Here is a 15,844-nt window from a genome sequence, read left to right on the forward strand (position 1 = left end):
ATCAAATTTCAGTCGTAGCGTTAATAAAAGACCACCATGTTTGCTGCAAGCGTTATTCTACTAGCTGTTCTTTCAAGTAAGTATACTCATCGGTTACAAGGTGGGAAAATATCACTTCAGTATGTAAAGAATGACATAAACAAAATCTACTTTGATGTTGTCTATATATAATCATTAATCAATAGATTTAACCTAATTTAATGATTGCCCGGTTACCTGGATATACGAATGCACTAAAATATCAATTACTTGAATGCGACGCTGAATCGGTTTTAAGGCCGACAAACAACTTATAATTTGTGCAGCAGGTTGGTATAGATTAATTGAAAAACCTAGTTTTACAACCGCTGTATTTTCCCTGGGAACTTCCGTAAAGCATATTATCGGATGAATTAGCAGAGTCGCGATTCCATAAGCAAACATGTACGTTTTATATCATATTTTGTAATAGTTCTAACATTTAGGTCATTGTGCATCGTGAAAATGTCATACTAGAACTGGTATTTTTTTTTCAGAATCATTTCCTTACATGGCAAGATATGTTATATAGAAATGACTTTAACATGACAGAAAAAACTATTCCAAGCAACCAACCAGCGTGGCCTGGTCCTTTTAACATGACATATACTGTAAATAAATAAATAAATAGTTAGCAAGATTGACGGATGCTCAATAACAATAACCATACCCGCAATTACAAGTATTTACATATGGGCGGGACTACTTGGCATTATGACTACCATGTGACCTACGACCCGTCCCCCTTGAAAAGACGGGAGTGATGTCATTTTAGGTCATCGTCGTCGGTCGATCACCATGGTTAGTCGATATTGTCCAACATCATGTATCTTCATGGGGTAGTAGTGAAAACTTCTAATTTTTTTCTTGATTTGATTGATTACATACTTGTCAGACAAGCACATCTGCTAAAAGTTAGCTCATTTCGATGGTGATAACTATTAAGTAACTGTAACGTAACGTTGGGCGTTGCTGTGGATGATGGCGTAATTGCTGTACACGCTACAGTTGAATTTCGAGCAGTGTATCCCTGTTGACACAATGTACTATTCAAATAAATAAACTAATGAAAATAAGAGGTTCTTAGCAGATTCTTATTTAGGTTTGTCGTGTCTATTTTAGTGCATTTTTTTATTTTTTTCACTACAATTCCACTCGCAAAAATAAGGCTCGTTCTTCTGGTATTATTAAAACAGTTTAGAGTACAAGCATGTTATCTTTTGAAAAAAACACGTTATGATTGTGTTGTGTTACGAATAGATATCAACGCAAGTTGTCTTTCCAAAAAACAACTATTATTTTCTTATACTATTAAGTATTATACATATGTCACCGTAACGCCATAAGTTACAGCCTGCCGTAATTTTGCGGTATTTTCATCCTACCATACTAGGAAATGAGTTTCCAAATATGGAATGATTATACGCGTAAGCGTCCTCTAATAATAAAAACAAATATTGCTGCCACCAGGGTTTGACCAGACTCCACACAAAGAAGTTAAATATAAAAAATAATAATAATAAAATAAAAATAATGCCAAAATGAGCCACGAATAAGGGTTCTTCTTTAAAACTACTAACATGTCTATAACAAACTTACAGCATCTCTAGCTGGAACTACTATTACTGTACCTGGATCACCTATCACTTCTATCGAAACCACAACAACAATATTGGAATGTACATATACTACAACTGGTGTGTATATATCTACTACATGGTTTAAAGGAAGTACTATAAGTGATGGTGTTATAGTTATACTAAAAGAGAGTGGAATAATTTACTATCAGCCTGGATTCACAAGACATGGTATTCAAGACCAAGCTAGTCTAGTTATAAATAATACACAGTTGAGTGATGCTGACAAGTATTGGTGTCGGATAACTGCAATAGGTGACAGTGAGGAGGAATCAATTACACTTACAGTAACAGGTGAGTTTCTGAATTCCAAGTTCAAAATAGAATATAGACACAATGTGGGTTCTAAAAAAATTATGACACTTTTCGCAAAGACAGAATCATTGTAATATTTGTCATAACTGTTCTCATAGCTAACTCTTAGAGTGACAGGTAAATTTATGCATATCATCTTTAGTATATAACACCTTATATATTTCCCACATATTTGTTCGACCAAAATTTCAAAATGTATTATTTTAATCAAGATGAAATTGGATATGTATATGATATATAATGTTAGGATAATGTGACCAAATTTTGTTAAAAATCCATGCAAATTTAAAAAAAAATTATGGAAATTTACTCAACTCTAAATCTGCATCTCTCTTTATTAATGAGTAGATGCAGGTTTGTGGACACTTGTTATTATAACCCATTTTGTTTTGTTTTGTTCTCTTAATGCATTTGCCTTCAATAACGTTTCAGTGGCTGTCACTGTCGTATTTTAATTCTTGCTTATAACATTTTGGTTCAAATTCACGTAGCTATCACCGAGAAAACTCAAACAAATTTTCCACTAACATACCGGAAGTTGTCGTGTCGCTATATTGAATTTTTCCGACAACTCTTATACAACATTAAAACCTTAGTAGAAGAAATTCACTCGCATTAAATTGTGTTCGCTATGCTAGGCAATCTAAAAATTTATTCGCACTAAAGTATGTTCAAGATCTGTTCTTTATCATAGCATAAACAAAGGTTTTACCCTCGCTTACAAAAATTAAAATATTTCACCGTAGCTTTTGCCGCGGTAAGTAGTCTCTCACCTCTTGGTTATAATTGTCGTCCAAATAATTCATGTCCCAAATTTTGGTTCCCTGGTGTCTATAATATATAAGCTATATTACCGCTGGGCTGAATTAATGATATATCACCCAAAAAATGGATGATTGTTTTTTTTGTTTTTTTGACCCGACATTTTTCGCTCGGAAAACCATTCACGCTAAATTTTTATTCCCCAGGCTCCTCTAACGCAGTCACCGTAGCTATCGCCGTTGTAAGTAGTCTTTCACCTCTTGGTTTTTAATTGTCGTCCAAATAATTTACGTCTTAAATTTTGATTCCCTGGCGCCTCTAATAAATAAGCTATATTACTGCTGGGCTGAATCAATGATATATCACCCAAAAAATGGATGATTGGGCAAAAATCGTTTCTTTTTTTTTCTTTTTCTTTTTTTTTGACCTCGTCATTCATAACATTCTTTCATATCGCCAAATAAACATGGAAGAATGAGCGAACATTCGTCATACAGACTTCATTGATCACGTGACTTCTACTGTCATCGACCTTACTGTCGTGATATTGCATTACATTGCGTTTTTGTCATGCCATACATTGCGTTTTTAGAGTCCCCTTTTTTTGTTTCAAAGGCAGTAGTCACACAGAGATAACCAGAACGTTGAAAACCATGTCGTTAAATTCATGTGCAGTAAGTTACCAATGTCAATCGAACAACACGCACTGAAATGTCTGCAGTATAAAAAGTCGTCTACTCTCCGAAGTTTGACAATGGCACTAGCCCAAAATGGGCTTCCTCTTCAATGAGTCATTAATGTAATCACAGTAATGAGGGACTGTGATGTAATCGATAATGTTGATGTCGCCGTACGGAAAAACGCACTCTCGAACATTACAACATTCAGTCTCAGACAACTAACCAAATGAATGGGAATATCAGTTCAATCAATCATAAAGACTGATGATTTGATTGATGGCCTGATGGCCGGAATAGCTGTATTGTTCATTTCTATGCAATTGTGATTCTCAATTTCTATGTGTAAAATATTGCTGGTATGGACAGCGACGGTTGACAGACTATTTTGATACTTGAAGCTTTCTAATATCACAAAGTGTGTTGCAGTGATCAGCAATCAATGAAAGGTACTCTATTAGCAGAAAGTCCATGGTAATCATCTCTGTTGGCTAAGGTAGCTATTCCTTCTGGTCAACGGGTTAGACCAAAACTGCAAGGCTGCCCAGGTAGTAAGTCCACTGCTCGGAGCCTCAACGGACAAGAATCAAAGCGCTCATGGTCTCCTATGAAGGGGCAAAAGAAAGCTAGTATTGGGAAGCGTCAACGAAAGCCCAAGAAACGTGGCGTCTTCTGGGGACCGGGGTGCCAGTTTCACCGGCTGCCTTTTCATGGAGGGTGGTATGACTCTGGGTGTCCCTCCCTGGGGTTCCCGGGCTCAGTCTCCCACTCTTCGTCCTCCCATTCTGGAGGATGGAGTTTGGGAAGCAATAGCTCCAAACCCCCGTCCGCTCCTTCCCATGGGATTGCGCCTTATGCAGCACATACGAGCTTGGCGCAGGAGAGTTTTCCGATCCCTGGATACTCGAAGTAGTGTCGCGTGGGTATCGGATTCCTCTTCGGTATCCTCCTCCTCTGACTCCTCACCCACCCTCAGGTCTTTTGCAGAGGGCCGGGGTCAAGGTGGAGACGATCCGACAGGAAGTAGCAAGCCTTCTGGAGAAAAGGGTGATACGTCTAGTGGTAAACCTCCGTGTATCACCAGGGTTCTATTCCAACATCTTGCTCGTTCCCAAGTGTTTGGGGGCGTGGCATTCAGTCCTAGACCCCAGTCGGCTGAACGGGTTTGTGGAACTCAAGCACTTCCGGATAGAAACACCAGCTTTGATACCTCTGTCAGTGCACTCTGGTGATTGATTAGCTGGATTTAAGCGATGCTTACCTCCACATCCCCATTCACCAATCATGCAGCCGGAATCTCAGATTCACAATAGAGAACAAAGTCTAGGAGTTTACCGCCCTTCCCGTCGATCTGTGCACGGCACCATATGTCTTCACCACCAGAGTGCTAAGACAGGTGACCCAGATGCTACACTGGTCGTCAGTCTATCTGATTCCATACCTCAACGACTGGTTAATACACAACCGAGACAGGGAGGTCTTAGTGGAGCATGTGCGGTTGGCGCAGATGCTCCTGCATGAGTTGGGCTTTTTAAAAAATATTGCCAAGTCCAACCCAATACCGTCCCACAGCCTAGTTTTTCTGGGTATGCAGTTTGACATGGAGCAAAGACGTGTTCGCCTCTCTCTGGAGCGATGCAGCTCGCTTGTAGAGCTCGCCAGCAAACTCCAGTCGACGGGATCGACGTCAATGCACAAACTTATGCGGCTTATTGGAAAAATGACGTCAGTTCATTAGCTGGTTCCGTTACCAGCTCTCCGGTCTCAGAGGTGCTTATTGGACTACAGAGTCCACATACAGGACTTGACGTTCAGGGTTCAACTGTTGGATCAAGGGATGGTGGCCCTCCTTTGGTGGCAGGACACACAATGGTGTACCCCTAGATCTGACGACTCCCTCGCTGACTCTCTTTACAGATGTGTCGATCCAGGGATGGGGTGGTCATCTGATAGACCTTCAGGTCCAGGGAATGTGGCCGTCTGCATATTGGGACTGCTACATCAATTGGTTGGAGTTGCAGACCGTCCTACTGTCTCTGAAACATTTTCAGGAAGTCGCACACCACCACAGAGTTCTGCTTTGGACAGACACAACCTCAGTAGTGTCGTACATCAACAAGGGGGAAGCGTTACTCCATGTTGTTGAAGCTAGCGGAGGAGATTCTCCTTTGATGTCGAAAAAACCAGGTGGAGCTATCAGTTCACCACCTTCCGGGGATACGCAACAGTGCTGCGAACAGCCTCTCGAGACATATTCAGTTTCGGAACGCCGAGTGGCAGAATCCGCCACCCTGAGAGCTCTGAGCTGATACTGCGACCGCACCAAGGTGTCTAGGGGCAGTGAGAAGCGCATGTTTGTCAGTTATGGGTGGCGCAAACAGAGCCACCCTGCTTTGAATGTCACCATTTCACCATGGATTGTTGATACGGTCATGGTAGCGTATAAATTAACTGCTTTATCATCAGCTCATTTGGAATGTCACCAAGTGAGGGCACACAAAGTGCACAGGGTAGCCAACTCATTGGCTTTGATGTCTGGAGCTTCAATCGAGCAGGTTCTCCGAACGGGGTTCTGGAGATCATAGAATGTCTTCATTAACTATTACCTGAGAGATCTGCAAGTGCTGGAGGAGGGTCTCTACAGGTTGGGTCCAGTGGTGACGAGTCTTGCTTTGGACAGACAGCAGCTCAGTTGATGTAGTACATCAACAAGGAGGATGGGGGACACGTTCCCCCACATTGTCAAAGCTAGCAGAGGAGATTCTCCTTCGGTGCCTGGAGAACCAAGTGGAGCTATCGGCTCACCACCTCCCAGGGATGAGCTACAGGGCTGCTGACCCCCTCTTGAGACATATTCGGTTCCAGAAAACCGAGTGGCAGATCCCTCAATGGATGGCAGACCAGCTTTTTCGTCACTGGGATGGGCCCCGGATATAACTGCTTGCCAATCACCAGAACGCCAAGCTTCCAATGTATGTGTCACTCCTCTCGGAGATGAGAACATTCTCTACGGACGTCGACGCTCTATCGAACTTTTGGAGCCACATAGACGCTTACGCATATCCACCCTTCCATCTGATGTGTTGGAGAAGTAACGACTCAAGCCCACCTGTATTCTGACGTTGGTGGCGCCCTATTGACCAGTGAAGATCTGGTTCCCACTGTTGCTGGAACTTTAGTTGAGTCGCCTGTGGAGCTGCCGAATCTTCTGGATCTGTTGTCTCAGCCAGACGGCTCGCTACCAATGAGCCCTGTGCTATTCAATCTTTGCGCGTAGAGGCTATCAATAAACTCATGCAAGCACAAGGCTTTTTTGCAGAGTTGTCCAATTCCTCGCTTCAGGACATTAAATATTACCTGAGAGACCTCCAAGCGCTGCAGGAGGGTCTCTACAGTTGGGTACAGTGGTGACAGGTCAGACTGTGTTCGCTGACCCAGCCTGCACCAGAAAGGGGCCCTATGTGCGAAAGCGTTAGCGCAATAGTGCCTTGAGCCGAAACCAGCCCTCTTTGCTTGACGCTACTGGTTTTCGTTCAGCGTTATCGAACCCTAGCAATAAACTGTTTTGATGCATTAAAATTGTTGGTGACCCTATTTAATGTTCAGTTGACCAGCTTTAGTAGCCTCCCTAAATTTGAGGGTCTACCCTCGGGCATCCAGACCCTGAAGAGTCACCTAACTGGTTTTATCCTGGAACTAGACTCCTTGCTGGTGAGTAGCTTTAGATTTCTCAGTTTTGGTTTTTGGACCTTCTTTTTGGGGTTGAACAAAAACATTTCAGCTGTCGGAACTTCTCCACCTCCGGTGAGCGTGCTACTCTGCCTCATAAATAAATAAATGGAATTTATTATTTCCACAGACTTTCTGGTAGGTGATGTAGTAAACTATTAGGATTGTATAAACCTGTTTGTTTACCTAATCATATCTACCAGAAAGTCTGTGGAAAAAGCCCACCTCCCCACAAGTTTCCGGCGGCCTGTTGTGGCAGCAGAAACGTTTGTGAGAATATCGGATCACGCCTCTTATGCGTGACCACCCCTACGTGTGGGGTGGCCCCTTAGGAGAGGCCTTTTTTTCTATAGGTAATGCTACCCTAATGTATTCTTTGTGAACAGGATATATTTCCTAATAGTTTCCTATTGGGGCTGTAATATATAGGTAAGCCAACGAGTAACAAATGGAATTTATTATTTCCACAGACTTTCTGGTAGGTTTGATTAGATAAACACACGGGTTTGTACTACCCTAATAGTTCATGACTGTTCAGAGGTCAGTGTTCATCTTATTTTTATTAGTTGAATAAAACCTGCCTGGATTTACGGCAGTTTTCCTTCCAATCCAACTTCATATGAATTTGCTTTTTCCCCAGCGTTTGAGTAGTAACAACTGTGAATTAATAGCCATTGTACAACAAAATGATACTGAAATATTCCAAACCAAAAACAAATTGTGCTGTGTTTTGCTCTACTATTTATTGTATCAGTTCAAAACTGTGATGAAAAAAGGAAGATTTAAACAGTCAGGACATACTTTGAACATACTTTGTTGTTTTCAAAAATGTATGCATGGATAAAGTCGATTGAATCCAAGATTAGTTCACATTACAAACATGGAGGTAATGCTGTATTACCGCATGTGATTTCTGAGTGCATCAGTAGGATTTGTATTCCCAGGTTATACTCTATTCCAACTCCCAGTGGTCTGATTGCAAGAAATTCAAGAAGACATTATATGAATAATAACTTATACGTTTTGTAACAAACTTCGAAACGTTGTGTAATAAAATTGTCTACACATTTTGTAATTAACCTTTATGCATTTTGTAATAAAACATGACAGAATAAGAAGTAGATGCATTTTGGAACAACTTTCGAAAGACTTTTTTTTGGTATTATTAGCATGTATCGGTAGTTTTTAGATTATGGATATAATCGAATATGCATCGTGTGAAACTAATTGTCCATCGCTAAAATTATCGAGCATTAATCAAACAGTTAGCTGATTTAGTAAGGCTTATACTGTTTCTGGAACCAAAATCTCTGTTTCGTGACAAAAATTCACAGTCACGCATTTTTACGATATGATATGCTTGAACTTGATTGGTCCAGGCATGTCAGGGATGTGAATGCAGAACTGAATTCTATAAAACAAAATGTTCATCAGTCAGCCATTTTGAACCTAGTCTGAAAAATTAAAGGCATCAAGGTCTCATTATGTTCAATGTATGTCCCAAGTTTAAACCAAATCCATCCACGCACATATGAGATCCAGTTATGGAATTGTGAGAATTTGTGATTATTATACATTTTTGGCCTTAAAATGGCTGAAATTCAGTTCAACCATCTTGAGTCAAATCATTACCTCTCAAATTTTGTTTTGCTGTCACTTTTTCTTTTTGTGCCACCATCTTGTGAGTGCCTGAGTGATTTGCCTGAATCGATTGTAGACATTCCTAAAACGATTGTGGCTATCCCCAGCAATATGATGTACCCCAAGATTATATATGTGTGAAGTTTGATCTGTCCCGGCACGTCAGCCATTTTAAACTTGATCCAAAAAAAGAAATAACGTGCATCAGGTTCCCATAGTCTTTAATGTATCAATGTATAAACATAGTTTAAACCAAATCCATCAACACACAAGTGAAATACGGAATGGTGAAATTATGTGATTTGAATGTTTGGCTTGCCTAGTTTTATTGAATCAGAGGTTTGGATTCCGACATCGGCTACTGAAAGCTTCCGTGCGTCCGTGTGTCCGTCCGTCCGTGAGTGCGTGCGTGCGTCCGGACTCGTATCTTAGAAATGCCTTGACCAATCATTATCAAACTTCACACATACATCATACATGATATTGTACATTTGCACGTCAATTTGTTTCACGATCTGATTCAAGATGGCCGAATGGCGACTATTTTTGTGCTAAAAATCATCAAAATCGAACATTTTTCGGCTGTTTACAAGTGAATTTTGTTCAAAATTGGTATATACGTTAGACATTATAAGACCTTGATGCACATCATTTCGTTTTTCCGATAAGATTAAAAATGGTCGACTGGCGGCCAGTTTGTTTTAATGAATCTGATTCTGGTGCCATATCTCTGACTTGCTTATATTAATTAAGTTCAAATATTCATTATAAATAATGTCATAGATATACAGATATATTGGTTTGGCGATCCTATTCAAAATGGCCGAATGGTGGCCATTTTTGTGCTAAAAAATCATCAAATATCAAGCATTTCTGGCATTTATGGATGGATTTCGTTCAAACTTGGTACATACATTAGAAAGTATGGGGTCCTGATGCACGTCATTTTATTTTTCACGCTTTGAGTGAGTTTGTTCAAATTTTATATATTCATTAGACATGTATTCAAAATGGGGACTGTTTTTCTTGTAAGAAGCTTTGGCGAAACATATTATATGAAAATTTGATGAGCGATAAGTTGAAGCACTCATGGGAAACAAATGCTGAACCATTCCGTTCAGCAGTTTTCTCATGATGGCTTCCCAAGTTGTGAAATGAATGTCCGACAAAAAGCAGGGGTTGCAGGCCCAATCTGGCGAGGAGAGTGCGCAATGAAGTAGTGAACACATTCTGATTATAGTGAAGTGGAATTCTTCCTGGTTGCAAAAATAATGGTTCATTGGATCTAGAATTCATACCTTTGCAGGCAGAGAGAAATTGATGAAGTGTAGATGCTGGACATGACTTGTTGTGTTTAGGGAACAGACGAAGTTTGAACTCTTTGAAGTTTTGGTGCAAACTGATGCGCAATCAACACATCTTGTTACCATGATATTGACATCGGCAATACAGAGGTTGAGTTTGGGATTGAAGATTCTTGCATTACATGTCAGTTCACTACAGCAAAGGAAGCAAAAGAAGGCTAGCACAAAGACTGTTTCAAGCAAAACACTATTATTGAGTAGGGCGCATAAGGCTTTTTAGAGTTGTGGCCGAGTTGTGGAACCTTATATGCGACGAATCTCTCGAAGCATGTGTTAGAGACAGAGGTATGGTTGACTTTGAAATGTTGGTTTTGGAGGCACAATATTTCAGCCAGGTAGAATTTGAATGTCACGATTTTGTGATGGAAAAATGTCCCACATTGAGCAACAGACTTGATCTGAATGTCCATTGAATTGAAACCATGTACGCACTCAAGTAGAATATATGTTCTGAGAATCCTTGTGGTTTATTTAGTCGTACATCACCAAGGAGGGAATTTGGCATGAAACTGCGCTGGATGTTGAGTCTGTGAATGAGAGAAAGGATCATCAATCAATTAGTTTTTCTTAGAATATGCTCTGCGTGAAACAAAATCAAATGAAGCTGTAGCGATAACGAGGCGTCACATAAGTTTTCTTTGTTGATGATGTGCACTTTAAGTTGCCATGTTGTCACAACTGAACAAAAATAGTTTACGGCACCAGTAGTGGCCTAACAAAATTGAAGCAGCGACGATTATGTAAATGCAAATTATGGTGTGGGATCATCGAGTGTTAGCTCTGGGGACCAGCATTCATAAAACAAGAGGTCAAGTAAGAAACCACCATGGCCGATGCTTGTGGTGTCTATAGCTGTAGGTCTGTTGCTGAATTTGGCCTTGAGAAACATGGAAACCCTGTTCCATTCAGAGCAGGAAACCATATCAAGATAACTTGTTTACTCATGGATTAAATAGCATAGTAGTGTAATTTCTCAACACCTTTTGACAGTTTGATATGGCATGTAAGTACATACTGGTATGATAACTCAACATGCAAAATTAAGGTGATCAAGGAGACTCAATTGTTCGCACTTATTACAAGATTTGCGAGGTATTCAGCAATTCATGAACAAGTTTATCCTCGGTTTAGCAAGCTAATGCAAGATGTTCACATTTCAGGCTGACTGCATGCAGAGAAAAAGTTGGGACAGATAAATGACGATCTTGATGGTTTCCTGATGTCAATATCAAACCCATCTTTTAATCCACGTAATGAGGTTAATATTGTTGCGAATTTCATTTTCCTGGTAAACTCACTTTCTTCCTTGCCTGACCCATGAAAGACCCATGAAAATTAAGATGAACAAATTAGCGTCTTGACGTAACCAATCAACTTTGATATTGTGAATCTGGGGCAATGCAGAAGCCCTTGCCAAGAATGCACGATGGTATTCGTTGAAAGCCAGTCCTTTAAAACCTCTAGGGATATCAACTGCCTAAACATCGCAGATAGCATTTTTATTAATCGAAAATGCAAAGATGAATTCCTGAATAGTCAAAGCGCGAGTTAACCTGTTGTCTGAATCGGTTTCAATGCCATAGTTTGAGTGTAGTCTGAAATGAGTAGATAAGGAAGATTAATGTCCTTACCTGCCAAAATATCACAGCGAACAGAAGGCGACACCAATTCAATATGAGGTGGTTGATCTGACGCTACTTAAAGAGATCTAAACACATTGCAGTGAGATGAAAAGTTCGCAGCAGCACTTGCATTAAGGGAGATGCCATTGTTGTCTGAAAATGAAAAAAGTAGACCTTGCAGTAATATTCGTTTGTTCTGGCTACTGAACAATTTACTGGCCGATCATACAATACGATGTGTGAAGTAGCTGTTTTCTTGCTAAAACGACCTGTTCTAGACATTATGGAAGAAATTGATCTGGAGCAGGAGACAAAACAATTGGATTAAATTAGCGCAGAATGAATAGAGCCAGCAAAGCGTAGCAATTTTTCAGTGTTACTTTGAAGTCATCAAATAAAATACGAGGGGAATGTCCTTGCCACAGTGCGTCGCTGTATGCAAGTCTAGTAAAAAAACACTTTCATCTTGATCGCATAGATTTAAAGCAACTTTGATATATATCTACGAAATAATATCAACATTTTTGATACAAAACTGAAGCTGGTATAATATAAAATTAGTCAAAAATATTGAATGATGATATATCAGGAGCATACCAATTTGAATTCAATCACTTTACATTCAAGATCAAGACTGACATGCACATGTGGTAGCCAAGTAACCAGAGAACCCATAACTATATGGGTACAAATATAACAAAATCATAAAAAACATGTGGTGCATTTTTGATATATGGCATACTAATGTTTTTTTCTATTATTTCTACACAGCTGCAACACTACCTAAGCCTACAATAACTGTTACAGGTGGTAATCCATCCAATGCGGGCAGTTTAGTCAGATTGAAATGTACATCGAATGGTAGTCCTGAACCTACATATACCTGGCTGAGAGATAACCAGCCGTTACCAGATCTGACTAGATATCAACTCAATGGTGACAATAGTAGATTAACTATTGACCTTACTGATAAAGATGACAATGGTAAAACATTTACATGTCAAGTGACTAATGGTATAGGAAGTAAAGAGGAAGATATAACACTCATTATACAATGTAAGTAAAGAAGCTAGTCTAAGATTATAATTTAACAATATAATACCGTAAAAATGCCACCTAAACTTTGCACATATTTAATGGCAACAAACTCTAGGACATGAAATATTTCTAGTATTATAGTACATGCATTATGACTTGTATCATGAGCTGATATCACATTTACCTTTCAATCATGATGCCCAATACTTTCATAATCCAAATCAAAAATGAAAAATGACAACCGTTCACGTGCTAAAATGCATCGAAATCAAGCATTTATGATGTTTCATAATCTAATCACAGGTGTGATTAGACGAATTTTATTCAGATATGCATACTTAAATTGTTGTCGTCCATTTGTTTTACCAATCCATTTATCAAAATATCATCTCTGAACTGCATCAACTGCATTTTGTAACAAATTGTTCGCATTGTTGCCAACGTGTAGCTGGACCTAATAATAATTTACTTACACTTTTATGTCATATTAATACAAATACCTGGGAATAAATTTGTCATACCTACCATACCACCAGTCCAGAAATAAACATCTTTGATACTTGAGGTAGCATAATCTGCTGCTCACATCAAGCTGTTTTTTGCTGGTCATATTGGGTCTTATTTTGGTCATTATAATGGCGACTATGCCACAGATGAGAGCCCTGGTTCTGACAAACATTAAGAAGGGGTTCAAACACAGTTGATTCATTATAATCACAAGTTTCAGGTTGGCTTTCTTCTGATTTGTGAACATTTTCTCATTTTAAAGGCATATAGCTCATAATTACTATGTCACACTGACACACTGCACTGTACACTAGCTGGCTACTGCATAGTGCAATAAGTCGGCTGTAATAAGGGTACTTGAATCTCACACAAAGCATGCGATGCACGCTTGTCAGCTGCCCTGGCGAAACGACATTACCGGTACTTCAGTCATCATACATAACTTATAATGCAGCAAATACGTCTAGTGTGAATGAGAGAAACTTGGGTACTATTCTCCAAGTAATTTGACTTTATAATCAGTGAGTTTATGTCAGACCCTACCACCACCTGCAGCTAAGCAATATCTTCCCTAAAACAATATGCACTTTACAGTCTATTATTTTTAGGCGACCATACGATACTTTCAATACCACTGCCGTCAGAGGGAGGAGTTGCTGGTGATGAAGCAGCATTTTCCTCAGCAGGAAGCTAATTCCAGCGATGTAATAGTCTTAGTCGGTACTTGATAAGGTGTCCACCTGTTGCTTGACTGTTGGGTTCCACCCACCCCCATTTCATAACTTTTTAAGTGCTCTTAAGACCATGTTAGTGGGTTTTTTTTTTTGTTTTTAAATTTCCTGCCTGGAGACAGTACTGGACATTGATTGTCACTTGCTTCTCCTGACTATTTTTTGTATGTGCAAATTGCAAGTGCTATTGCTGACACATTTTTGTCACAGAAATCATATTCATGTTTGGGACTACTTGACAGGGCTGTGTCGCATCTGTCTATCGAATGATATGATATAAAGTAACCGACTGTTTCTGAGTCTCATCTCTGACATGCCTTAATTGATCATGTTTAAACTAATTCACACGTTCATACTGCAAACAGCAACTTCTTGATTGACCTACATGCGTGTGAAAATGTGTGTGTGTGTGTGCCATTATTGAAGATTGTCGTTGTTTTTTTTTTTTAAATGAAAACTTGTTACTCACATTGAATATGTTTTTCAGACGGGCTTCAAAATGGCCAATGATAATGTCCCTGGTATGCCTTGACTGATTGCAATCCATCTTACAACTACGTGATGTCACACATTAACATGCATTCGTTGCTCCTCATTTCAGATTAAGTTCAAAATTGGGAACTATTCATTTTGGTTCCATCCATCCATGCTTTGACTGGTCACATTTTGTTTCTATACTGCTGGAATACAATTGTTATAAACTTATTAAAAGTAGTTTTAATGATTTTTTTTATCATTGAAAATGATCATTGCAATACGTTATTTTGATATTATTTCTTTCTATAGAATTTAGTGTACCCATGTTTTAAGAAAGTTGTAAGTTACAAAAAAAAAACATGTTTTTGATACAAGTTCTTTAGATAATAATGATAGATATATTTACTGTAACAAAGACTAGACATTATTTAGTTTGCTCAAATATTCAGTTACCCCAATACAAACAGGAGAAAGAATGTTTGAGCACTATATTCTCTTATAGTTTCGGTTAAAACCAGTCATCTGGCGTACAAGTGATAATAAAATAAATGCGACATTATATATGGTATGGGGACTATCTTGAATACGACATGAAACTAAATAAGAGACAAGTTGAGAAATACATGTCCACAATCAAATGATCCATTTAATTCATACAAATTCATCATTTGTGTGTGTTGAAAAATCCCTTGCATACTAACACATAATTACATGAAAAACATAGAACACTTTCCTGGGGTATTTGAAACCAAACTCAGGAGTTAATCAGCGACAGACTTACAGTTAGATGGCAATTTCCGTTTCAAATACCCCTATGTTTTTTTTTGTTTAAATTTGGTATATACATTACCATACTTGTCCAAGACAATTAGTTTCGCATTAATAGTTGGTTGACTGACAGCCATTTTACTATTATATCTCATTAACATATTTAATATTTTCAATGATATGTAGCATCAATGTTTGTTCTGTGATTTGAATAAAAATGGTCTACTGCTGGTAATGTTTATTTTTGACCATACAACTATATTTATGTACAGTCTCATACTTATTTTCATATTTATTATAATAAATGCCTATGTTTATTTGTAATTAGAATATCTTCCAAAGGTTTTATTTGGTGTTCAAAAATCAAAATAATAAAAATAAATATTAAAAATATTAAAAAAATGTACATATATCATTTAGTGAGTCTGGTTGCAAATAAATTCATGAATGGCAAGATTCCCTCCTGTAATACACAATAACTCATGCAACAAATTATGCCTATGTGATGAGTAAATTTTAACTGGCAATCAAAGTTGTATATTCTCAAAGATACATGTT

The 15,844-nt window shown here is 38.7% G+C and overlaps 1 protein-coding gene across 1 annotated transcript in view; it reads left to right on the forward strand.

Annotated features, from left to right (window-relative positions):
- LOC146746051 (cell adhesion molecule CEACAM5-like) overlaps nucleotides 1–15,844 on the forward strand; it is a 21,801-nt gene continuing 5,957 nt past the window's right edge. Inside the window, exons 1-3 of the mRNA XM_085498922.1 lie at nucleotides 1–76; nucleotides 1,620–1,949; nucleotides 12,537–12,821. Of these exons, the coding sequence (XP_085355048.1) occupies nucleotides 37–76; nucleotides 1,620–1,949; nucleotides 12,537–12,821 (655 nt within the window). The 5' untranslated portion in view covers nucleotides 1–36. The remainder of the gene's footprint in view (nucleotides 77–1,619; nucleotides 1,950–12,536; nucleotides 12,822–15,844) is intronic.

The sequence above is a fragment of the Saccoglossus kowalevskii genome, chromosome 5 (assembly GCF_978046115.1).
Source record: "Saccoglossus kowalevskii chromosome 5, keSacKowa6.1, whole genome shotgun sequence".
Classification (NCBI taxonomy): Eukaryota; Metazoa; Hemichordata; class Enteropneusta; family Harrimaniidae; genus Saccoglossus; species Saccoglossus kowalevskii.